This window comes from Marmota marmota, unplaced genomic scaffold (assembly GCF_001458135.2).
Source record: "Marmota marmota marmota unplaced genomic scaffold, marMar, whole genome shotgun sequence".
NCBI classification, from domain to species: domain Eukaryota; kingdom Metazoa; phylum Chordata; class Mammalia; order Rodentia; family Sciuridae; genus Marmota; species Marmota marmota.
Window position 1 is genome coordinate 66,143,043 of NW_025999842.1, and position 27,835 is coordinate 66,170,877.

Below are 27,835 nucleotides of genomic sequence, written 5' to 3' on the forward strand. Positions count from 1 at the left end.
TATAGAAAGAGGGCTAGTATCTCCGACATTTCCACAAAGTGGTATCTAAAGTACTTGGCACAGTAACCACTGCATAGTGTTAACTTTCTTCCCCCAAATGCACACTTGTGCTTTGAATTCAGGATGGATGAATTCGGGCAATTTATAACCATTTCAATAAGAGAACAGTTTGCTTTCATCCTAACTGTCATCATGTCTTACATGGTTAGCTAAACTTGCTTTTCACTTCGCCTGCCAACTCAAACCTTGGTTTCACATCTAAAGAAAGTTTTACATAAGACATCCCATCTTATACAATCTCAACTAAAATTTCTTTCTAGCTTTTTAAAAATGCTTCTATTTTGGTTACAAGGCAGGTCTGTTATCTGGCTTGCAAAAATTTCTTCACCTTTACTTGAGCATTCACCCTGTTTTTGTGATCTTTGTGACCAGAGGCCTTTTCTGGAAGGCTAAAGTTGAAGTCTCCGACAATGGGGTGTCCTTTTGGATACACCTGCATGTCCTGGGGGTCAACTGTAATAGTTTTTTTACTCCTTGAATCAAAGCCCTGCCAATTTCAATGAGGTATATTCATATTGCCTACAGGAATCCTATAGTCATAATAAAAATATGCTTTATATGTCACAACCAGTTTTAAAACATATTAAACTTGAGAAAGTATGCAGTTACCAGTTGACAAGTACCCAAAGATTGAATGAAGTTGATTGTCAATGTGACTCTAGCTTTCATGAAAAAGGACGAAATGTCCCTTGTTCTCTCTAAAAGAGAAAGTATGCATCTAGGGAAGTCCTTTTACATCCCATGGAGCAGACTCTAATACGTCCTACTTCTGTCTGGACTGTTAACAGTGTCCGATGGCTGACTTTCCTGAACCTTGGACTGTTTTTTATAGATTTCTGAAGGTTATGAATTCATCTTGCCTGGGTTTAGGACTATTCTGACCATTTCATTTAGAATTTCTTCTGCTCCCTTAACTCTTACAGACATCACTGACTCCTGCTCTTGCAATTTGATTGAAGGCTTCTCTCTCCTTCCATTTCCAGTAGTAAAATCTAGGTTTTATAGAAAACTGGTAGTTAGGCCAGGTTGCTAAGTATCTTCCCACTGAAGGACCATTATTCTGGAGCAGCATATATTTAGCATTTGACATTTGATAAACAAGCTTATTTAAGATATTTTAAATACAATTTCAGCTTTGGCAGTTGTCAGCAAAGGATACAGTTGGTATTTGGTGAAGTAAACAGATGTGGACATGCTTTATGCATCAAGATGCATTAATTTTTTTCCTGAAAAGTGGATAAGAACCTGTGAAACTGAATAATGGAATTTAAATCAGATGGGGTAAGATAGTTGATATTCAAGAATAAATCACAGTATAACAAATATGCTACTTTGGATTGAATGAGAAGTTGCTTGTGCTGAAATATAGTCAGAAAAAAAGGAAGATGGAGATTCTGTAGAAGAGAGGCTGGCCCTGGGGAGAGGTTCTGTCCACAGTGCAATGCTGTCTCCTTTGGAAGACATGATTCAATTCACTGCATGAAACATGCATTGATAATTAGTTAGGAAAGCTTATTTATTTACAAGGCACAGAGCTAAGTAGTAAGAAACACAGAGAACCAGGTTCTGTCTCTATTGTTAAGCTATTTCTAAATCTAGACATGTTTCAGAGAGAAATTCTCAGCTTGGACAATAGGTTCTTTCCTTGGAAATGAGTGTGTTAAGAAAGAATTGCTTCTGACATTTCAATGATAAGAGTCAGAGATTTTCTTTTGATGACCTCTCTATTAAAACAAGAGCAATAAACCTGATATGCATTAAGACTTGATAATTCTGGGTTTTTCACCCTATAGTACTGCTTCTATTTGTCAGATCAATATTTTTGGAAAGAATCATTCTTGCTAACTCCAGTGATTTCTATTAATCCCCAGGATAAGATATACATCCATCATTTAACAAATATTTATTGAGCTGCTAATTTGTTCCACACCAGGATTCAGTACTATAGGGCGTATCGAATATCTCTAACACAGTTAAGGTGACAGAGTTCACAAGCAAGACTTTATAATAAAGGAGTATTCATTTTTAAGCCTCAAGAATATGACTTGCACTCACTTGTTTTGTTAAATCATTAGGGTGAATTATCTTGTGATCCTGTGCGGTATTGTGGCAGGATGACAGTCACGCTGGCAGGCACTTCTTGCCCAAGAGAATGTAATTGAGTGTTGGTGACTCAACCGAGGCTGGGAAGACTCATCGGTGACCAAATTAAAGACAACAGGGGCTTTATTTGTATCCTACTCAGCACCTATCCACATGGGGAGTCAGGGAGATAAAATGTGTCTTTCACAAGTTAGACAAGAACAGGTCTGAGCTGCAGAACTGCTAGGGAATAGGAGGGGAAGAGAGAGAACTTCACAGGCTGAGTCCCAGGGTCTTATTTATTCCTCTTGGCTACAGAATGCCTGCCAGCAGGAGACTCATCACTAAGATATTCCGGGGAAATGAAGCCAGGCAAGAAAATCATGTATTGCTTTTCTCCTCACCCCATAAATTTCGTTATTAATAAATCAGATTCTTATAGAACAGCCTGCCACAGCTGCCTCTAGAAACAGTTTTATTAGTAAAAATTTTAACAAAATAAAATACACAGTAGTTTTAAGAGTAAACATTATACTTTTCAGTCAAAATGGATGTCTCTGAGGTCACGTGGGGCTGTTGACACCTTACCAGTGTCTTGCTTGGTGGGGAGGGGTGGTGTCTGGTGCCTGGTTTTTGTTGGCGGGATAAGGTGGCATGATTTGACATGCAAATTAAGGTGCAGTAGCTGTGATTGATGTCCCATTCTTGACACTCCCTTTTCGGACTTCTGGGAAAATTCAAAACCAGTTCAGTTTTTTAAAAAAATATGTATTTATGAGTCCATTATAGTTGTACATAATAGAAAAACAGTTCAGTCATATAGGAGGGCCTCCTCCGTGGTGAATTCAGCTTTCACAAAGAACGGTTTTTTAAGTAGTACAGCAAGTCAGGGTAAGACTGGTGCAGTGGCTTTTTAAAATTAAAAATTTGAAACAAATGTCATCAAAGTAAATTGTGCTTTTCCTTTAGGGTTTGGCAAAAAGAGGAAGATTAATAATCCCTAAGCATTTGCTTTGCTGAAGAGCAATAAGAAAACAAATAAAGTCCCTGTTGTCTAATTTTAAGAACAATAGCATATATATTATTTTTCTGATTGAAAAAAAATCCCCGTATTATCCTGAAATTTGTGTTTGTCAAGTGCTTTTCAGCCAGACCATCTGAGCTCAATGTGTGGGGTTGGGCTGTTGCAGACTTGTGGACACATGCCCTGTAGTGGGACAGGCATGACCAGGAGGGCTGGCAGCGTGTTGATTAAGGTTCCATGTATGAAACTGCAGCTGCTCCCTTCTCTCATTGCTGGGTTCCTATTGCCATCATACGAGGGACCAGCTTTGAAATAAGGAGAACCCAGGCTGGGTTGGGGACATAACCAGCCGCCTGGTGGGCCCTGGTTGCTGCTCATGCAAGTGAAACAGCTAGAGCAAGCGTGGCTGGAGCTCTAGTTGAGGAGGAGAGGTGGGGATGCACCCTTTGCATCCGAAGGAACCATTGCCCATCTGTGCCCACGTAGACTCAAGGACAGTTGGTTCACCCTGACTAATTACCATAAAGGACCCCCATGTTCAGAGAACTTGCCAGTTGATTTGAATTTGGGCTCTGGCAGATGATAGCATGGGACTTTATATTTATCCATAAATATGACAGTTATGGAGAAGGTGGGAGACAGACTGCTAGTCTGGGAGGAAGGACGAAGTTAGTTGGTAAATAGCACCGTGAACAATTGAGGTTAACTGGTAGTTGGTTGTGAGAATAGCATGATGAAAAAGTTGACAGTTAATTACTTTTAAAGAGAATTGAATTAATGAATCAATTCTGTTTGTACTATGTATACAACCTCCCCCTTGCTCTTAATAGTTTCACTTCAAACTTATGTAAGATAATGAAAACAAAACTTGGCAATATGGGGAAGGGACAGAGGGATCAGTCCATAAAATTAGATCACAGGAATATTAGGCTGCATAAGTGGGTCAAGGATTTCATGTAGAAAGACTGATCATAACTATTCTCTTTCATTTAATAATAAAAAGATGTGTTACTTACATTGATTGTATAAAGTGAAGCGCCTTACTGAAAAAGTGCCTGTTTTGAGGACTGCTATCATCAAAAGTCAACCACTGATAGTGATCAAGATATTTGTAATATATTAAAGCTGTGTTGTTAATAAATTCCTTCCTTAATATGATTTGAGGTCCTACCAGAAACATATATGTGTTCAATTGACGTAATTCTGCTGAAGTGTAGCAAATATTGTGGACACAAACATTGTGGACACAGATCTTTAACATTTTATTGTCATCATTTTACCTCTTTAATTGGAGAATTTTTTCCTTTAAAGTGTACTATGTTCAATATTAAAGGAGAAAAGTGGAAGGTGCTTTTCTAAGACTCAGTAAACCCATTGGGTTTTTCTTTCCCCTTGAAAGGAAAAAAATCAGTGCCTAAATAGATGGGCAGTTTTGGAATTATGTAATTGATGATCTAGGAGTGAATCTTATTATAATAGTGTTTTAGTGGTCCTAGAACTTCTTGAAAATGTTAGCTCTGAAAATGATAATATATTTATAATATAACAAATGTTAATTGAAGGCTAATACAGCACAGCACTGTGTTAGATTCTGAGGTTACAGAACATTGACTGCATTGAATTAGTTGCCCCCATCCCTATAATCAGTTTGAGATTACACAGGTTAACTGGTAGTTGGTTGTGAGAATAGCATGATGAAAAAGTCAACAGTAAATTAGTTTTAAAGAGAATTGAATTAATGAATCAATTCTGTTTGTATTAATCAATTCTGTTTGTATCATTAAACATAAAAGTGTAATTGGATATTTTGGTTGTAATTTTGATAAGTGCTATGGAGAAGAAGCATTGTGTGCTATGCAAGCAGTATTTGATTGATTGATTAGTATGAAGGGTCTGAGAAAAGTTCCTTGAGGCAGAGGCATTGGGTTGAGTAGGAGATAAGTAGGCAGGAGGAAGCAGGGGACATATAAGGAGAAAGAAGACTCTAGTAATACACACAGAGGTACACGCAGAAATACACACAGACATACGCATGTGCACGCCCCCCACACACGAAAAACCACCACACGCTTGGGCGTAGGTGCCCAGTTACAAAGACTCATTCAGAACGCTGAAGATGGAGACAAAACCTTTTTAAACAAAAGCTTTTTGTAAAATGTATTGTGAAATTTTTAGTTATAGATGGACACAATGTCTTTATTTTGTTTACTTATTTTTATGTGGTGCTGAGGGTCAAACCCAGTGCCCCACATGTAGGAGGCAAGCGTTCTGCCACTGAGCCCTAACCGCAGCCCTTAAACAAAAGCTTTTTTTTTTTTTTTACACAATACCTTTATTTTGTTTGTTTATTTATTTATTTATTTTTATGTGGTGTTGAGGATCGAACCCAGGGCCTCCCGCATGCTAGGTGAACGCTCTACGGCTGAGCCCCAGCCCCATCCCCAACAAAAGCTTTTTTAAACACAGAGTCTTTGTAGTTTTGATTTATAGGCTGGTTTTTCTGACAGTCCTATTTTTTCCTCTTTCTCAACTTCATGGCCTTTTACTAATACAATGCAATCATTATTATAAAATTATATTTTGACTCCCACTCTCAGGTGGGACCATTCAGCTGTCCTCCTTCAAATAGCAGCACAAACAGCAGAAACCAGCGAGGGGGCAACTTAAAGCCAATCTTCACATTATAGAAAGGTAATTCTTGCTCAGTGCCCTCCCCCTTACTATTTTTTTTAAAAAAGAAACTTATTTCAGATTAATTTTAGATTTACAGAATTGTTGCAAAGATGCCAAGCGGTCTCATACACCCCACACAGTTCCTACACTGTTAGCATCATATATGGTATATTCACCACAATTAATGAACTGGTTTTGATTCTTTTTGTTGTTGTTGTTGTTTTGAGGTTATAATAATATTGTATTTTTAAAATTTATATATGATAGCATAATACATTACAATTCTTATTAAATATATAGAGCACAATTTTTCATATCTCTGGTTGTATAATAGTATATTCACACCAATTTGTGTCTTCATACCTGTACTTTGGATAATAATGATCATCACATTCCACCATCATTAATTACCCCATGCCCCCTCCCTTCCCCTCCAACCCCTCTGCCCTATCTAGAGTTCGTCTATTCCTCCCATGCTCCCTCTCCCTATCCCACTATAAACCAGTCTCCTTATAGCAAAGAAAATATTTGGCGTTTGTTTTTTTGGGATTGGCTAACTTAGCATTATCTTCTCCAACTCCGTTCATTTACTTGCAAATGCCATGATTTTATTCTCTTTTATTGTTTAGTAATATTCCAATGTGTATATATGCCATATTTTTAAAATCCATTCATCTTTTGAAGGACATCTAGGTTGGTTCCATAGCAAAGGACTTAAAAACAGCATACTACAGGGACACAGCCACATCTTTGTTTATAGCAGCACAATTCACAATAGCTAAACTGTGGTTTTCATTCTCTATTATTAAAGTCCATACATCCATCAGATTTCCTGGGTATTTACCTAATGTCATTTTCCTGCTCCAGGATCCCATCAGGATACATTTATGAAAGTCATTTTGCCTTAGGATTCTCTTAGTAGTGACTGTTTTTGTTGATCTAGATGGTTTTAAGGGATACTGATCAAGTATTTTATAAAACATCTCTCACAGTGGATTTGTCTGAGATTTTTCACATGGTTATAGGTGTCAGTGTAATTTGGGGAGGAAAGGCCACTTAGATTAAATGTGATTCTTATCACATCATATCAAGCATACATTCTGTCAATATGTCTTATGGCTGTTGATTTTCACCTTGATTACCTGGCTTGAGGTTGCATTTGTCAGATTACTGTATGGTTGCTTTTCTTCTCCCTTCTCTTGGGAAGAAGCATTGGGTAGTTCAGACCTAAAGACTGGGAAGTTGTGCTCCACCTTCTTAAGGAGGGGTTAACTATACAAATCATTTTCAAGTATCTGTTCTTCTCCACTAATTAGTTTATTTAATCACTTATGTATATACATATATTTATATATGTGTATATCTACATACATACATTCTTATGTGCATACACACACATTGCACATACATAAGAATATCCATGGATACTTATTTTATGGTTTGGGTAGAACCTACCAGTATTTTTTTTTTTTAATTTTGGAAGCTCTTTCTATTGACTTCTGTATGCCTTTACCATGTGCCTATCATTGTTGGCCCCCATCACACACATTTGGCACTTTTTAACTTTCACAATGAGATATTTTGGATTCATTTGTGTACTTCCTGCCTCACTCTAATGATCAGCCCTTTCTCCAGAGAATCTGGAGAATCAAGATCTGGGAAGTAAGTGTACTTGTTATTGAGTGTTGTTAATTTTGGGTCTCCTATGCCGATGATACAAAGAGGTATATGTACTAACCCAAGCATATGCATATATCTACAACTATTTGCATAAATCACAATCTGTATCTATGCTAAACTGCATATGAGTACGCGCTGATGCTTCTAAGGCTAACCCATTGCAAGAGTATTCCTTCTAGCTCCCTCATCCCATTGGTCATTTCCTGAACCAATGGCAAGAAATCATGAATAGCTTTTGGATTTTGTCAAATGCCTTTTTCTGAACCAATTGATATGAATTTTTCCTATTCTCTCTGTTAAGGTGATATTTACATTAATTTATTTTCTAATGTTGAATTTGTTTTACATAACTAGAATAAATGCTCTTTGGTCAGGCTGTATAATTTATTTTATATGCTTTTAGATTAGACTTGCTGACATTAGCTGAAATTTTATGCTAATGATCAGGTGAGAGATATTGGTTTATACTTTTTCTTTCTTTTAATGCCTTCATATGATTTGGTATTAGTGTGATGCTGGACTCACAAAATGAGCTACAAAGTGTTTCCCCATTTTTGAAGGTTATTAATTATTGATTCCATTTCCTAAATAAAGAGTTATTCAGGATATCTGTTTCTCCTCATGTGAGTTTTGGTAATTTGTCTTTCAACAATTTGTCCAATTTATATAAATTATCAAATTTGAGGGCATAAAATTATTATAGTATTTCTTTATTGTCCTTTTAATGCCAATGGGACAAATGATGAGGACTTCTTTTTTATTTATTATGTTGGTAATTTATGTTTTCTCTCTTTTTCTTAATTAGCCTGACTGGAAATATATCAATTCTAATTGATCTTTTTGAAGAACAAGATTTATTCAACTGAATTTATTTTATTTATGTTTTTAATTTTGTTGATTTTGTTCTAATTGTTATTTTTTTCTCTTATTTTTATTTTAGACATATCTAGCTTTTTCTCTTCTTGTCTCCTAAGGTGAAACTTTGTTTTATTGATGTTATACTTTTCTTCTTGTCTCATATATTCATTTAATGCTATAAAATTTCTTCTTAAGAACTACTTTTCTATATGCTACAAATTTTAAGTTTTGTTTTTATTTTCATTTAGTTCAAAACATTTAAACATTTCTCTTGAGGCTCTTTTTACCCCTATGACCCTTAAAAGAGTGTTGTTTAATCTGCAAATGTTTGGGAATTTTCCAGTTATCTTTCTCTTATTGATTTCTAGTTTATTTCAATTCTAACATGAGATCATACTTTGCATGATTTCTGTTCCTTTAAATTTCAAAGGATGTTTATGGCCCCGAAACTGGCCTATAATGGTGAATAGTCCACCAAAGCTTGAGAAGACTGTTTGATGGAACATTTTATAAATATTAATTAGGTCAAGTTGATTGATAAGAGCTATTGAAGTCAATAACTATATGCATGTTGATTTTTTCCACTGGTTTAAACTATCAATTACTGATCAAAATGATGAATTTTCTAACTAAAACAGTGGATTGGTCTGTTTCACTTTTCATTCACCTGTTTTGTCCATGTATTTTGAGGCTCTACTCTTAGGTACAAACACAATTACTAGTGTAATATTTTCTTAGCAAATTGATTTTTCTATCATTATATGGTAACCCTCTTCTTAAATCCTGATAATTTTCCTTGTTCTGTAGTCTGCTTTTCCTGAAATGAATACAGCTATGTCAGCTTTATTTTGATTTAGTATAGAATTTTTTATCCATCCCTTTACTTTTAACATATCATGTGCTTAGAGTGGGTTTCTTGAAGACAATACATAGCTCAATCTTGACAATTTCTGCCTTTTAATTGGTATGCTTAGACCATTTGTTTTTAAAGTTGTTATTGATATATTTGTATTAACAACCATGTTTGTGACTGTTTCATGTTTATTGCTAGAGTCTTCCTTTGTGTCCTCTTCTAGTTTAATTGGAGCATTTTATATAATTATCACCTCTCTTAGAGCAAAGTTTTTTTGTAGTAGTAGTTCCCCTAGAGTTTAAAGTATACATTTAAAAGAATAATCCTAGTACACCTTCAATAACACTCTTCCAGTTTACATGTAGTATAGGAACATTAAGACAATAATCCCAAGCCCTCCTTCCTGTCCTTTGTGACATTACTGTCATTCATCTCACCTATCTAGTCACCTAATTCATTGTTACTATTATTAATTTAAACAGGAAGTTAAGCCTATTAAGAACTTTAAAAGATTTTACTTTTTCTGCTTTGATTTTATTGTCTGAGGGTCTTCCAAGCTTTATGTAGACACAGTTTCTGATCTATGTGTCATTTTCCTCCTACTTGAAGACAGTCTTTTATTATTTCTAATACCAACACAAGTCTACTGGTGATGAATTCCCTTAGATTTTTACTTTTTAAAAATAATTATTTCTCTCCACTTTTAAAGGATAGTTTTTATGGGTTTGAAATTCTAGATGGGTCACTTTTTTCCTCCCATCATTATATTTCATTCTACTCTTTTCATGCATTCATGGTTTCCGAAGAGACATATTCTTATCCTGTTCTCTATGGGTAGTTGTGGCCCCCTGTCTAGGGTTTTCTCCCTGTCTTTGGCTTTCTACAGTTCAAATATTATGTACTGAGGTGTAGCTCTCCTTGCGGGAATGGGGACATTTGTTCATTTTCAAATTCTCTAAGATACCTCGATCTGTGGTTTGCTCTCTCAATAATTTTGGAAAAATACTCAGTCATTGTTTCCACCAATATTTTTTCTTCTCCTTTCATTGGTTTCTTTCTCACATTCTAATTATGCATAGGTTATACTTTTTGCCTTTTTATTTATTTTTTTGGTCCTTTCATTTAAGTTAACTCACTGCTTCTTCCCTTGGCCAGGATGAGCTAGAGTAGTGTCTAGCTTTTTACCCCAGAGCAGTGTCTGGCTATCAACTACCAAAGATGTTTTTCATTTTTATCACAGTGTTTTTACATTTCTAACATTTGCTTTTGATTTTTTCTTAGAGTTTTCATCTTTTTTGCTTCTGGTACCTATATGTTCTTGTAGGTTGTCTACCTTTTCTATTAGAGCCCTTGACATCTTAATCAAAAGTATTTGGAATTTTTCTTTCCTCACATTTCACATTCAATTCATCAACAGTTCTTATTGACTTTACATCTAATTCTATCTTGCATCCTCTTTTTTATCATGCAAAATATAAGCTCCTGTTATCTGTTACCTAGTCAACTGCCGTGGCTCCCTAACTTATTCTGCAGTGCTTATTTGAGGCTGTAAGTTCTCCCTAGGGGGTACCAGAATAATCTTTTAAAAATATGAATTCTATCATGTCACTCAACTTAAAAGAATGCCTTCTCATCTCTCGGAATACAATGCACAGTCAGTCCTTACCTAATCTCCTGGGTTCTGGAGGACGGGCCCCCTTACCTTACTTCTTCCTTGCTCTGTCTACTGTAACAATAACCTTCCTGACCTCTGCCTTTTCCTTGAACAACTTGGGTGCATTTTCTTCCAACTGTGGGCATGCTGGTCTTTCTTCCACAGCAGAATTGACCATCCTAGCCACTGTGCTTTGGTTTCTAAACCTATGTACTCTGTGGTCTAAATGCACTTTCCACACATTGTTTTTCCTCCTGACATGTTTATTATTACTTGTTTAATGTTTATCTTCATCACAAAAATAATGGTAGTGTGAGGGTAGGAATTTTGTCTTTTTACCCCAGAGCAGTGTCTGGCTATTAGTAATTTGTATTGTATGAATTAATGAATGAATAAAATTAATTTATCTAATTTTAAATAGATTTATTTAAAATGCACTGTTTATGTAAGCTTGCATACATTTTACATAAGTGATATATGACACCCTTTCAAAGCTTAGAGGTTTTTAACTATTCTCAACTGATTGTAACACACTGGAAAAATCATGGTGAAGATGTTTTTTAGAGAAAATTTTAATAGGAGATAGGTGTCAATTTTAGCCCATCTGCTTCATTTGGAGAAAAATGATCTATTTTAATATGTCTGATATTCAAACCTTGGGATCTACTAGTAGGCAAATAATTTGCCTAAATAAAAACTTCAATGAAAAAATAGGAAAATAACTTCTAAAAAAATTTCTGGACTAGGATCTATATAATGTAGACTATGTATTGAGAAATGTTGTAGGTGATATTTCTAGGAATTACAGAATCATTGATTATATGCATGGTGAACCAATAGATGTACTGTTTTATGTGATAGTTTGTCCTCCAGGGATTCTAGGGTCTCAACTGTAAACACAAAAACCACAGAATACAACTAGTTATTTTGATTAACAGTGCTTGTAGGTTTTTACAAATTGTACCAATCAGTACTTTCGGAGACAGCTGTGGCATGGTATTTTATTGTGTGGGCCCTGCAATCAGTCTTCCTGGGTTCAAGCTCCAGTTCTGCATCCAGTTTTCTTGGCAATAGGAAGAGATACAGTATAGGACCTATCTTACATTGTGTCTCTGAAAATTAAATTGCATAATATAGGCCAAGAGCTTAGATGAACGCCTGGTATATAACGATGACTCAATAAATCTTAGCAATTATTATTATTATTGATTGCATTATTATTGATTACAAGCACTACAAACTGGCTCACACTTAAGAAATAAATTATTGAGACAATTTTGTGACAAAAGAAATTATTGAGACAATTTGATTCAATGCCAGGACTGAAATATCAGGCTTAGGGAACAGTTGTGAGCAAGAGAAGCAGGGAGCCATTGCCTTTGCCAGTGGAGCAGTCCTGCCTCCATTCTTGGGCACCAGATGCACCACTGGACAGCAAATGGAATTGTCCTATGCCCTGGCTGCACAGCCTCAGGGGGAAGCGTGCTGTGGGTGGAGCCCAGGCCACTGACTTTCTCCCTAGAGTCTGGAGCCACAGAAAGCAGTAATTGTGGCTTTTGCAGTGAAAGGCAGATTCTGATATCTACTAATTCACAAACTAGGAAATTTGCCAAATATAGAAAGACAATTGAGGTGCCAGGAAAACAAAAATTAAGAAATGTCTATTACTACAATTAGTTAATAAAATTATCCATTTCAAAAATGTTTGAACAATGCCCTAAAAACAACAGTTCAGTTTGAAGTACCAAACAAAATGTTCAAAACCGCAAAACTGGTCCTCAGTCTTTCTAAGTTCTCTGTCTTTAGGTGTTCTGTAGTGATTCTAAACTTCTAGAAAACTGAAGACTCTTACCTGGGATCTGTTCAAACCCAGTATATTTTGGTCATGTAGATCTGACCTGGAAGGTCATTTCAACTTGCCTTGGGAACCTGCTTCTACACAGTGAATAGATTATCCCCTTGAATAAAGAGAGCTACATTCACAGGGTTAAATTGGAGGAACAAGCAAAGCGCTGCATGTCTCTGGAGAGATGCTGCTTCTGGGGTCTTGGGGGCTGTGCTGCCTCCCCAAGTTCCTAAATAGCAAACGTGTCTTCAGACCACTGTAACCTGGATCAGAGAGGATCATCAGATAAAGAAAGGTGAAAATAGTTCTCATGGTTAGCAGCTGGGGAGAACAGGAATTGCAGCTGGGAAGCAATGAGCCAGAGTGTAAAGAAATGGAGAGGCAGGGTGAAGGAGCTAAGCCTCCTAACTTGCTATTGGGAAGAAGCATGGAGTTAGTGGGAGGGAAATACGGTCTTTGCTTACTGAAAATAAACTCTCCTTTTCCTCCCTCTAACTTTTCTAACTTGGGCTTGAAATCCTTTTTGGTCATTATACTTTACAGAAGAGGAAAAGAAAATCCCAATAAGATCCATGCTGGTAAAACTCTAGAAGAAGAAATGGAGGATTTCAAACAGGAAGTTGGTTAATAGAGAAGAGATGAGAGTAAGGGATTTTGTTAAATCTAATGATCAAAATAATTATTGGGAATCTCTGCCAAGATGGAATAGCAGGTACTAGATTATCCACCACCAGAAACGTAAAGTAAATAAAACCTACAAAAAAATATTACACACACATACACACACACCACACACACACACACACACACACACACACACTGTCTTTAAAAACCAAGCAGAGCATGACAGTGTCTCTTGAGAAAGGGAAACTAATAAGGAGAGCCCAAGACAGCTCCAGGTTCCTTCCTGGAGGGAAGGTCCAGGACACAAAAGTGAGGAGGAACTCGGGTATAACTAAAACGGGACAGCAGCACCGTGAAGGGCCCAGGGAAGGAAAGCAACGGAACAAAGAAGATGGAGCCCACTAGGCTGGAATGGGGTCTAAGTCTGACCACAGATGAAATGGGACCCGAAGTTGTTGAGGTTGAATAAGAAACGGATAGAAAGAGAACAGGGTGGTGATGTTGCAAAGCATTATAAAAGGAGACACAGGCCCAGTCTGCTTCTACCCAAATGGAAGGTTTATGAAAGGGATTTGTAAAGCTACGTTTCAAGGTACTTTATTTAGACTCTTTGTGAAAATTCATGAGTTTTAATTTAGAATTTGGGTTTATTCCATTAATTAATGACTTTTAAAACTGAAAATAAACAAGTAAGCCCTAAAATAACTTCTTCCCCTAATTCCAAACAAGATGCACAGACAAACACACATACAGCTGCTTTGGACAAATGGAGTGATGGGGTGGCTAGAAACCCCAGGAGCCCCACCTCAGATACCCTGTGGTACTGCCCAGAGTCTTCAAAGTGTGGTTGAAGAGTTCCAGCTTACGGCCAAGGCACTCAATGAAAGTCTTACGTACACCGTGGCTGGATGACATGGGTGTAAAATGGAGATGAACAAATCCCTAGTGAAGGTAGGCAGGGTGCCCAGTTAGGAGCTACTTTAATGATCTGGGCAAGGGGATGAGGATATGAAGTAGCATGGTGTGTTAATGAGCTTTGTGTTACTATAATAAAATTCCTCAGGTAATCAATTTATAGGGAAAAAGAGTTATTTTGGCTTAGGGTTTCAGAGGTTTCCATCTATGTTTGATTTGCTCTGTTGCTTTTGGGCCTCTGGCAAGGCAGCACATCAGGGTTGGAGCTCATGATGCAGAAAACTGCTCTCTTCTTGGCAGCTAGGAAGCAAAGAGAGAGAAAGGAAGGGCTCAGAGTCCTAATATCCCCTTCAAGGACACACCTCCAGTGACCTCACTTCCTGCCTTTAGGCCCTGCTTCTTAAAGGTTCTGCCATCTCCCTGTAACCAACAGGCTGGGGACCAAGCCCTTAACACCTTGACTTTGGGAGACATTTTTTCAGCCAGAGCAAATGATGGCAGTGAAGAGAAAGGAAGGGACTAAAGCAAGAGGCGTGTGTGGAAATGCTGTGTGTGTTATGGTGATTCTTTGGATGTGAGGAGAAAGAATGTTGAATAGTGTTAAATGAACTAGATCATTCCTAGTTCCTTGACCTGACACACTTTGGGAATGTGATTATATTAATAATAACAATAATCTACAATTACATAATTTGAAGATACAATCTAATGGTTCGATAGGGGCTTTATGATCAGTCATATTGTGGTACACAGGCTACGGAATCAGATGTACCTTGGTCAGAATCCTGTGCTGACCTTGGTAGGACCTTGGGCATGATAGTCAATGTATTCGCTGTTAAATGGGGACAATAACAATATTTACTTTATAGAATTCATCTTGAGTATTTGAAGAGACACCATTAGAATTGATGAAGGGGGAATATCTCTAGAGCAGTTTTATTAGTTCTTTATTTAATTTTTAACTAATCAATACTTCTGTTTTCTTTAACATGTTAGATTAAAAAGCTTTTAGTGTATTTCTTTGTCTGGATCTTTAATACCTCATGAGTAATGTGAAATTATTGAGAAACAAAGGAAAAGTGATTATGCAAAAGCTTGAAATACTTAATAATACATTGAAGTAGTTGTAGGAAACTGGAAAAATGACTATACTGGTGTTATACTAGGTTTTTTTTTTTTTAGAGGTATTGGTTATTAAGAGGAAAAAAAAATTTCAATAAAAGAAAAATTTAAAATTAGAATGCATTAGAAGTGAAAAATCCAGTGAATTCTATTATTAATGAATATTCAGATAGTATATTAACTTTTGAGATTCAATGGCCAAAGAATTTAAAACCTTAAAAAAATGATTAAGCCGAGTCTAAAATAATTAGACACGCTCTTTTAAAATGCCTCAGGCAATTTGCTCATTAGGACAGATGTTTTTCCTTTTAGGGTTAGGACGTACTTTTAAGCAACAGAGATATCTTCATCCTCTTTCCCTGGGGATCATGCCCAGAATGCCTTCAGCTGATGACTGATGTTTGAATCCCAGGCAGGCTTGCAGAGATCCTTGGGGCCTGCCTTCCCTCCAGAATAACCAAGCCACCTTCCTCTCCCTTTCATGCTCACCCTGATTGCCTGTGTTAGTAAATTCTCTCAAATACATGCTTCCTATGGTGGATTAGAATTACTGGGGTCCACAGTGAGTGCTACTAAGTAGAGACGCTTTCCTTGGCCTAAGTCCTGACAATAGTCGATGAGGATATCAGAGATGCCTAACCCCAAGGAGACAAAAATCAATCTGGTTGGCGTTTTACACTCATGATGGGTTTGACAAATGAAAGAGGCTTTCATTTCTCAGTCACTTATGTAAAATCCATGGACCCGGTTAGGAAAATCATTGAATAACGGAAAGATAAAGAAATCTGCTTAGGTGCAAGTGTTATCTAATCAGCGGCACAACTTGAGAGCTAATAACATGTACATTAGCTTCTCCAGTGCCTAACATCTTGTGCTGATAAATATATTGCTCAATCATTCTGAAAATATTTTAATGTACTGGATGGAAGTGTAGGGCATCTCATATGTACAATCTTATGAGCCACAGTGCTATTGGCTACCAATAAAGTTTCTGACTCTCAAGAAGCTGTCTGTTTAATATTTGCATAATCTACGTTTTTTCCCCCTTGCCTCTGCTTCATGCTCATTGTTTAGTCTTTTAGCTTTTTCCTGATAGTGTAAAAAAGGTAGGCAAAGAGGATGAGCCTATGTTGTTCCTCTACAGATAATTCTGGAGGAATTGGGAGAGAGCAGAGAATGAGTTTTTAGTTTTGTCTTTGGCTTTCAAGTATCCATGCCTTTCCTGTGCTCCACCCCTCTTTATAACTAAGAACTGACCTTACACTCCTCAGAGACACAACAGCCCACAGTCATGGTTCTGATCTTCAGTTCTCACTAGACATAGGGTAAAATAGGAATAGAAGTTGCATTATTTTTCACCTTCTTTCATTTAATTCCAGTTGTACCTTGTTTTAACTGCTGCAAAATAGTTGTGCAGTGTTATCACCAGCAATGTGTACATTATGACTTGCAAGTAGAACAGGATTCCTTTCTCATTGAACAATACCCTGGGATCCTCTCACAGACAGTTGGCCACATAATATGTAGAAGCGTCTCTTTTTATTTTCTTTGTATAATTGTGGGAACTCTGATATTTGAAAAGTATAGTACATTTGGGGTAAATTAGAAAAAAAATATTCATTAATGCTCATTGAATTTATCTTTCCCTCTTTGACTCTTTGATGGTTTTCCAAATAATCAGCCTCTCTTCATCTCTCCAGTTGTGTTTTCCTCATCCACCTCTCCAACCTGTGGCCATTTTTGTCGTATGTTCAATAACCTGAATTGTGTGTGAAACTCAAGTGGGTGTGCTGGTTCAAGTCACTGCTTTAAATAGCGCTATGACTAAACCACCAGAACAGTCTACTTCCAAATTCCTCTAAGATGAGAAATTTCATGATTTGACACAAACATTCCTGTAAGGTTTTCATTTAGCCTATTCTTGGAAAATGCCAGTGGTCCACCTTATTTCTTCTTATGGTGGCAGCTTCTGACTCAGTTGTCCCTCTGACTGTTGCACATGCTCCTGGTCCTGCACTGCAGCCAACTCTCCGGGGTCGCTCCACACTGCTTCTGTTTCAGCCATTGGTCTGGTAAGCAGGCAGTTAGTGGAATCATGCCACGCAAGATTGCCCCTCTGAGGGTGGTGCTCGAACTTCCTCTAAGCCTTTTCTCCGGGCTCACTCCTCCTTGTTCCTTCCTGGTTCTCCATGTGACCTCAGTTCAGGTCTCCTTGACATTCTAGTTAACGCTAATCTGAATAGATCTTTCTTTACTATGTGGCATCTGGCACTGAGCATGCTTCTGGTGTGCTCTGATGAGCCGGGAGCAGAGGGGGAGCACCATCACCCTTCATCCAGATGTGGGCGCATCTGGCAGTGAGGCAGCGGAAGGGCCCAATTCTGCACAATGACTGGTCATATACTGTTGTTCTTGTCTGACTTGGTTTACTTCTTGGTGTTCTTACACTTATCGACTTTGTACCAATGATAATGGCTAAAATTCAAAATCTCTGTTTAACTGAAAAGCAAAACAAAACCACTTCTTTAAAGAGCCATGACCTGGAATCAAAGAGAAATGATCATGGGTGAGCCATGAACCTAAGTGCAGTTTTCTAACATTTACAAGATTATTGTGAGAACCAATGAGTTACAATGTGTTACAGCATAATATATGTAAAACACTTAAAACAAATAGTGCCCAATGTGTATTTGCAATAATGATAAAGTTTATGGTTATGATAACTTATTCTAAGAGCTCTGATAAATGCTCATTTTAATACTGAGCAATAGAAAAGGTGGGTGGCTTCTCTTAGTTTTAAAAATGACATCTAATATACCTTTAGACCTACAAGAATAAAAGTTATATATTAAACACTTTACAACCACATATTTGCCAAAATCCCTTGAAAAATTAAATTAAAAAAACCAAAGCTCTCATAGTCACTCATTTGTTTTGGAGTGATAGAGAAAGGTGATATATTATAGCATTTATTTCTCATGTCTTTAATAGTAAAAATAGTTGTATTAACTTTTTATCAAATGATAATTTTCTACATATAAATCGAAAACTGCTGCTATCTGACAAATTTTGGAGAGATTAACTTTCTTTGAAAATACAGAAGCTTGTGTGAAATTTTTTCTTTTAAAAATATTTGTTTTTGCTGATAACATGTTTAGCAGCACAGCTTGGCCTTTTTCAGGCAAGATACTGAGCCAAAACCTCAAAGAATCACAGCAGAAAAACTGAATTCCCCCTTTCTCCCCTATTCCATGATGTAGTTAGTAAGAACCCAGCTGGGTAAACCTTTGGGGGAGGGAAACTACTTTGAACTACTTAGAACTTTAAATTCCTAGGTACTTTATTTTTTATAGCTATTGTAAATGAGATTGCTTTTTAAAATTCTTTTTCAGATGATTCATCATCAACTTAGAGGAATGCAACTGATTTTTGTATGTTGACTGTGTATCCTGAAACTTTGTTGAATTCACTTAATAGTTCTAATAGTTTTCTTGGTGAAGTCTTTCTGATTTTTAGTGTATAAGATCATAACTGTAAAGGGACAATTTGACTTCCATTTTTCCAATTTGGATGCCATTTATTTATTTCTTTTGCTTGAATACTCTGGCTAGAATTTCCAGTACTAGGTTGAATAAAAGGAGTGAAAGTGGCCATTCTTTTCTTGTTCTCCTTAGAAAATTTCAGCTTTCTCCTCTTCACTATTATGTGAGTTGTGGGGTTATTGTATTTGATCTTTACTATACTGAGGTATGCATACCTTCTGAACCTAATTTGTTCAGTTTTTTATCATGTACGGATATTGAATTTTATTCAATGCTTTGCCTCTACTGAGCTGATCATATGGACTTTTGTCCTTTATTCTGTCGATATGATGTCTCACATTTATTGATTTGCATATGTTGAACCATTCTTGCATCCCTGGGATGAATCCCACTTGATCATGGTGAATGATTCTTTGGATATGTTGTTAGATTTGGTTTACTAGTATTTTGTGGAGAATTTTTTCATGAATGTTCTTCAAGGAAATGTATGTAGTTTTCTTTATTCATGTTCTTGTCTAGTTTGGGTCTCAGGATAATTCTGACCTTGTAAAAAGAGTTTGGAAGAGGGGCTGGGGCTGTAGCTCAGTGGTAGCACACTTACCTGGTATGTGTGTGGCACTGGGTTCGATTCTCAGCACCACATATACATAAATAAATAAATATCAACAATTGAAAAATATTTTTAAAAATTTTAAAAAAGAGTTTGTAAGAGTTCCTTCCACCACTTAATTTTTTTTTGAATAACTGAAAAAGAATTGGTTCTTCCTTAAAGGTTTGGATGGACTGCATCAGTGAAGCTGTTTGATTCTAGGTTTTTCTTTGATGGGAGACTAATCCAGTCTTGCTGTGGTTGGTCTGTACACGGTTTTTCTATTTCTTCGTGATTCAGCCTTGGTAAGGTGTATGTGTCAGGAATTTTTCCATTTTCTCTAGGATATCAAATTTGTTGGCTTTTGGTTGTTCATGATAGTCTTCAATGATCCTTTTCAATTCTGTGGTATAAATTGTGATATCTCATTTTTCATCTCTGATTTTGAGTCATTTTTTTAGTCTAAAAGTGTCATTTTTGTTTATGCTTGCAAAAATCAACTCTTAATTTTGTTAATTTTTTTCATATTGTTGTTTTAGTTTCTCTTTCATTTATTTGTATTCTGACTTTTATTAGTTTTTTTCTTCTGCCAACTTTGGGTTTGGTTTGTTTGTATTTTCTTTTTAGTTCCTTGAGATGCAACGGGCTATTTATTTGAGAACTTTCTGCTTTTTTCATGTAAAAGAAAGTCAAGATTCCCATGAGCCTATGTGCAAAAATTCTCAACAAAATAGTAGCTAACCAAACTCAACAACACATAAAAATGTTATTCACCGTCCTCAAGGGGGATTCGTCTTAGGGATGCAAGAAGGGCTCAATATATACAAGCCTATCAGTTTTCCTCTTAGTTTCCTATACCCCCTAGGTTTTGGTATGTTGTATTTCCATTATCATCTATTTCAAGAAAATTGTATATTTTCTTCTTAATTATTTCACTGATCCATTGGTAATTTGGGTCAGTTTAAGTTCCGTGTATTTCTAAGTTTTTCTTGTTACTGATTTCTAGCTTTATTGCATAGTGATTAGATAAGATACTTGATATGGCCTACTGTATAATCTCTCCTGGAGAATGTTTTTGTGCTGCTGAGAAGAATGCATATTCTGCAGCTGTTGGATAGAATATTCTGTAATGACGGGTCCATTTGGTTTCTGGTGCAGTTTAACTCTGCTGTTTCTTTGTTGATTTTCTGTCTAGATGATATGTCCCCAGCTGAAAATGAGATCTTAAAGTTCCCTGCTATTATTGTGCTGGAGTATGTCTCTCCCTTTAGGTCTATTAATATTTGCTTTATATATTTGGGTGCTCTGATATTGGGTGCATATATATTTAGAACTGTCATTTACAATCTTGCTGAATTGATCCCTTCATCATTCTACAATGACTTTCCTTGTTGCTCTTTAATACTTTTGATTTAAAATCTGTATCTAAATATCTAAATGATCTATCGTACTCAAAATAAGTATGACTACTTCTGCTTTCTTTTGGATTCTAGTTGCACAGAATTTCTTTCCCTGTCCCTTCATTTTCAGTCTATACATGTCCTTAGAATGAAGTATTTCTTGCAAATAGTGACTAGTTGGGCCTTGTTTTTAAATCCATTAAGTTATTCTGTGTCTTTTAATTAGAGAATTTAATCCACTTGCATTTAAGGTAATTATTGATAGGTTAGGTCTTATTACTGCTGCCTTCCTTCCTTCCTTCCTTCCTTCCTTCCTTCCTTCCTTTCCAGGGGATTGAACTCAGGGCACTCAACCACTGCGCCACATCCCCAGCCCTGTTTTGTATCTTAGTTAGAGGCAGATTCTCACTGAGTTGCTTAGTGCCTCACCATTGCTGAGGCTGGCTTTGAACTTGTGATCCTTCTGTCTCAGCCTCCTGAGCCGCTGGGATTACAGGTGTGCACTGCCACCCCTGGCTCTTTGTTTCCTTTATGGCCTTCCTTCCTTCCTTTCTGTTTGATTTTCATAAATTAATCTTTCTCAGTGAAATTTGTTTTTCTGATGAATTATGAATTGTTTCTCTGTATTTTTTTTTGCAGTTCATTGTGTTTTTCTTAAACAGCTATTTTGAATCTCTGAGTGTTCTTACATGTTGGTTGCTTTATAATCAGTTGCTGGCATCCATTTTCTTTTTCTCCTTCTCCTCCTCCTCCTGCTGAGGATAGTACCTGAGGCTCCCCACATGCTAGGCAAGCAGTCTTTCACTGAGTCATGCCCCAGCCCTTCTGGTGTCTTATTTTGTCTATTAGGTGATGTTTTGATTTTCTGCAATTTGTTAATGCTCATTAGTGTGTGTGATGTCATATGCATATTAAAGGATTAGGTATTATTCCAGTCTTTATAATTTGTCTTTGTGCCCTTCTTTCCAGAAATTCTAATTTATTTTCTCTGAGCCTGTGGTCACTGTCACTATTTCAGCAGTAGATGGTACCCTAAGTCCTGAGGTGCCATTGTGTTGTTCAAGACGGCCGAGGGATATATCTGAAAGGGCAGTCCTTCTCTATAAGCCTTCTTGTCAACCATCCAGATGCCTTGTCCATGGTCAATGATCTGAAGTCAGGCACCATAGAATTTTGCCTGGCACAGGCCTCACTGTGGAAGGTCCAGAAACAACTAGTGCCTATCTCCCTCTTCATTCTGCAATGGACAGTAACTCTCTCCATGTTGTGCTGCCTGGGATTGTGGAAAGGATGGGCAGTCCCACGGACACCATGGCTGCTTCAGTGCCAGTTCATATCAGAAGCCAATAGTCCACTGATACCAGTGCAGCATGAGGCAGGACCAAGGCCCTTCCTGCTATGACCTGCCTGCTGCTGTGGTTTCTTTGTGGCCCAAGACCCCTGCAGCTGATTGGATGTGAAGTGGGCTAAAATGCAAGGCTGTCCTACTGGGGCCACAGGTCTCTGCCTGGTGAAGGGTGCATACACAGGCTTTGTCTGAGTCAAAGACTGGGGGTAGGGGCTATAGCATTACTCCCAGTACTGAATGTCACTGTGGTACACCTGGCACTTGGTTTCGTGTCTAAGGTCTATATTCCTCTCTCAAGTGGGAGGTGTCCTTCTCTACATTGTGCTGCTTAGAGTTGAAAGAAGGGTAATGTGAGCAATTCTTTCCTTGTTGTCTTTAAAGAATCTTTCTTATTTGTATGCTAAAAGCAGGTACTGTGATCTCCCATAGCTCTTGTGAAGGTACTTTCATGTGTGAATAGTTCTTGAATTGATGTTTCTGTTGAGATTCAATCTTTGGAGGCTCTTATCCCACCATCTTACTCTGCCCCTTTATTATTAAAATATTCTTTTAATTTACTATTTAAAAGAATATTCATGCAGAAGAAATGTTTGATGTTAAACTATATTTCAAGAATAGTTTTTTATTATAATTCTTTTGTTTTACAGCATCTGTTTTATACACACACACACACACACACACACAGACCTGGTGTGTCACAGCCAGCTTGTACTGGCTCACAAAAGCCTACTGTTATTTACAAGCGTTTTATAAGAATATTGATGTTAGAAAAGTGACTTGAAATTGGTTTCAGTGGCAGTATTTATATCATGAAAATTGGCAAATGCTACAAATCAATTCCTTTTTTCCCCCTTATGGAGAGTTAATTGCTAAATGCTTACTAGTTTGTTTGTCCCCCATGTATTTACTGAAATAAAATAAAGTGCTGTTTGCTTTGAAAATGGTGTTTATATGAAAATTTACTTGGGAACAAATTAGTTAATTTTTTCCCTCTGCATTTTCAGGGATACGGAAAGACCGAAGAGGAGGAAGAATGTTGAAACACAAGCGTCAGAGAGATGATGGGGAAGGCAGGAATGAAATAGGACCCTCTGGAGAAATGAGAGCTGCCAACCTTTGGCCAAGCCCCCTCATTATTAAACACACTAAGAAGAACAGCCCTGCCTTGTCCTTGACAGCTGATCAGATGGTCAGTGCCTTGCTGGACGCTGAGCCCCCCCTAATCTACTCTGAGTACGATCCTACCAGACCCTTCAGCGAGGCCTCCATGATGGGCTTGCTGACCAACCTGGCAGACAGGGAGCTGGTTCACATGATCAACTGGGCCAAAAGGGTGCCAGGTAAGAATGCTAAGCTCAGCTTTTATTTTAAGAGTCTTTTTAAGAACTGATTGCAATTTCATGGGAGAAATAGTGGGAGGAAAAGAAACAATACTTGTTATCTCATTAGTTTCAAAGCTACATCAGAATTTTTCATATCAATACACTATAATTCTCCTAGAATTTAGGAAATAGCATTTTAATATCAGAACCTAGAAGACTAAAATGCTTGATCTGACAAAACTTATTTTTAAGCCATCTTATTTGCCAAAAAGATTTTGAGTAGACACTACATGATGAATGTATTACATATCATATATGCATGCTGTCAGAAGTGTTTAATACTATAGGACCTATAAAAGATTTTAATATTGAGCACTATCATTCAAAAACCTCAATTACTAATAAATTATTTTCCTGAAAATATTTTCTTTAAAGATTTGTCTGAACTAGAGACATAATACTAATAGATTTATTCACTGAATGCCTATTATTTATCCAAACTGACATATGCATAGTAGAAATGTAATTGAAAAATAAATTAGGGCATTGTCTCTGAGAAGAGCTTGTGGAAGGACCCAATGGTGGAAGTGACATTTCTGTTGATTCTCTCAGAAATGGTGTTTCCATAAAACTCAACTGCTGCTCTTGCTGTTCAGAGAAGAGCCCTAATTAGTAGGGAAACCAGATTCCTCCATGTCCCAACACATTCATTATGCATATCAGGAAGTTTGTACTAAGGCAAGAGGAAGTTAAATCTCTTTTGTGGGCTTATTGGTCAAATGAGTAGTGGATTTAGATAGAGATTTTCTCATATGGTTTCTCCTACCTATGAAGTGTGGAACTTTTTATGAAACTAAAATAATGTGAAGTTTTGTGCGCACATCTCTAAGGTCACTGATATGTTATAGGTTGAGTAGACCTATGTCTGGCCTTAAAGAACCTTACAGGTATTGCATATATCAAATTAATATATAAGCATGTGGTCCTTTGAATAAGAAGCCATCTGTATTGTGATCCACATTCCTTAGAGCACATCCAATACACTTAGGTAATGGTTAGGGTAGTGAAGATTGGCTTACAGGGAAGTCTGGGGATTAATGGGCAAATTTAGGTTTTTCAGGGTAAGTCAACCTGGTAGACAAAAGCTCCTAACCATTTTTGGAATTAAGAGTTTTATTGAACATATATATATTTTACCATTCTTAAGTGAAGTAGACACGTCATCCATAAATTGTAATCTGGATGTTATGGGGCTATAGGTTTTGCTTTATCTTTATATCTGTTAGTACCTTTAAAAATACTTTGGAAGAAGAGAAAAACAAACAAAAGAATAAAATGCTAGTGGTCATACCTCTAAGAGCTAACTCTTGGTTGCTGTTTATTGTTCTGTAAAGGTATATTTTCCCTTATGAAATTTTGGCAATATTACTATCTGAGTACTTCTCAACTCAAGTCTGTACTTTTGATATTTATCTGTAGATTACCATTGTGGCATTTTTTATAATTATAAAAATTTAAAATCATTTGAAACAACTCTAAGTTCAAACACAGTACTAGTGGATGAAGAATTCATGGTAATAATATTCTGAATTTAGGAATAAAATAGGGACTCTGTCAAGGAAAAGAAAATACTTTGTCCATGTTTAGCTATTGCATCATGAACTCAGTACTAGGTAAATTTATAGTAATGAGGTATGTTCAAAAATACCCTGTAACTCCCTTATGTTAATTTAAAAGATCTAGATGACTCCAAAAATCCTTGAACCAAACTCTATTACTTGGTTATTTATTTTTAAAAAAGAACTACACAGGCAAAATTAAATTATATACAGTCATGTACTACATAATGGTGTTTTGTTTAGCAAAGGACCACACGTATGATGGAATTCCCATGTGATTTTATCAGCTAGTGATGGTGTAGCTGTTTGTGGAAGTACGTTTTATGATGTTCACACATGATAAGATCACCTAATGATGCATTTCTCAGAATGTATCCCTGCCACTAAGTGACACGTGACTGTGGGGGGTTGGGCGCGGGCGCGTGTGTGCGCCATTGGAATAAAGCTTTTATAAGTCAAAAGCCTACTTGTCTGACCAATCGGAATAAAAATAGTCATTGATTTTAAAAGAATGAAGAGTAAGAGAAGAAAAAGTTGTTCTGGAAGAATTCTGAAGGCAATTGTCAAGATTTTCATTAAAATTTGAGAAAGCCGCATTTTAAAAAGACTTTATATCAAATATTGTCAGTCATTTAAAAAAATAGTTTACACTAAGAATCAAATTCAGACAATGTTACATTTATGTGGTAGTAATTTGAGAGTCATAATAATGGTTACTTTTAAAAGACAGGATGGGAAACATCATCAGCAAGCAGAATAGTGGGGAAGCCATTTCTAGAAATACCCAGAGTTGGTCTTTAGACCATCCTCAGAATGGCTATTAATATAACAGAAATTATGAACAGACCTCATTTTGAGTGATGAATTTTAATAAAGATAATCAAACTTTGGGCTACTTTAGTAGCTCTAGATGTATTTTTTTTTTTTTTTACTAATAACAAATTGTCAGAATTTTCAAGTACTGGTGACTGTAAGTTGAAATTCCTTTTGTCTTAATATCTTGGAATATTTTGACATATATCTTTATTAAGAATTAAGATGAGAAGAGTTTTAAGATAAAATACATCACACAATCTTGATAGTCAAGTTCCAACCTATAGAATATTTATTATATCAAGCCAGATTAAACATGACTTTAAGGATTTAATTTTCCCTTCACAATTTACAAACAAAGCCACAACAAGAATGTGAAAACCTTCCTACTCAGCTCTGAGAAGTGATGCTTTTCTATAATATATGCTATATGTCTGCATTTTATTATCTAGCTATAGAGGTTTTTCTCTTTATTGTTTGATCTGTTATTCTTCAATACGCATTTTATAGTTAACCATAATGGAGATTAACTTTAAAAAATATATTATTAAATCTTATTACTATTATCCTGTGCATAGTGAAACTAGTCAATAAATGAAACATCATTCAGCCTGATCACAAAGGGGGAAATATTACTACAAAGTTGTTATACTTCTGATATCTATCTGCATCACTTTCAGGGACATCGATGAATGGTTGACTCTTAGTTTCAGTGTTAAAGAAATACATTTGATTCTTTTTGGTTTTTGCTAGAAGCTTGAAAGGCAGCAGCAAAATGTCACTTTGATTTATGAAAAATTAAGTCTTTTCCAAAATGCACCATAATTTTATGTACCTCCAAAGCAATTTCATTCTTACAATTTGTACTCTAGTTTCTACCTATTGAATTGGGAATATAGATTTGGGACGGATACCCCAAGGCAGATTGCCTTTTAAAAACTGATACCCAGAAACCCGACAGCCCTGAACTGCTGGGCACAGGTGTGAGGTGTCCAAGGAGTAGGCTAGAGGCCTGGCCAAGGGAGGAAGTAAAGGAGAAGTGGCTCTGGAGCCGGATTCCATGGGACTCATTCAACCTTAACCACTTCCTCATTCTTTTAGGGGCAAACTAGTTATTTTCTCCTTTCTTGCCCATCCCTCTCAACACAATGCTAGAGTCCCTGCTTCCTTCTGGGCTCTGACTCCTGCCCCCATCTTACTTCACATTCTCTCCTTGCTCACTTTTGGCCCCTGGGGTAGAGGATCCATTTTGTGGGGATGTGCCCCCCACCAGCTCCAAGCTCAGTGTTTCAGCAGTTTCTGTATCATCTCTGACGGCATGATTGTCTCAGCCACCCCAGGGATTGAGGCTGCTGCTTCTCCTGTATTCCCCAGGAATTCAGCGGTTAGCTTCCCTGGCTCTAAGCTCAGCCTCCTCACTCAAACCAGTAATGAACGGAAGCTCAGGAAAGGCTGGAAGGAGCAAGTACACAAATGAAAAGTAGCTTTTGAGATGCCTGATTTTGAGACATCTGAGCCCTGTTAGAAGTCAATACCCCTTCAACCCATTCTGTAAGGCTGTGGCGTTCCTTCACCTCTCTTCTGAATCTACGGGATGTTCTGACATCTCTCTGGCAGCTGCCTTGGTGAGACTCCAAATTTCCATGCTTTCTTTTGTTAAAGAGCATAGATGTCCAGAGAAAGGTGCAGACAGGAGCTCTTTAACAGGAAGACTTTAACAGGCTTCAGGTGTCTGTCAGCAGGTGAGTTCACTTAGTGAGTGTAACTGAAAACTTAAATGGGTAGGGACAAGAGCTGTCTCTTATACACAT

The 27,835-nt window shown here is 36.9% G+C and overlaps 1 protein-coding gene across 6 annotated transcripts in view; it reads left to right on the top strand.

Annotated features, from left to right (window-relative positions):
* Esr1 (estrogen receptor 1) overlaps positions 1-27,835 on the top strand; it is a 381,784-nt gene that overhangs the window by 216,370 nt on the left and 137,579 nt on the right. For all 6 annotated transcript variants that reach the window (XM_048799977.1, XM_048799971.1, XM_015502311.2 and 3 more), the window contains one exon: positions 23,275-23,610. In XM_048799977.1, coding sequence (XP_048655934.1) covers positions 23,275-23,610 — 336 coding nt within the window. The remainder of the gene's footprint in view (positions 1-23,274; positions 23,611-27,835) is intronic.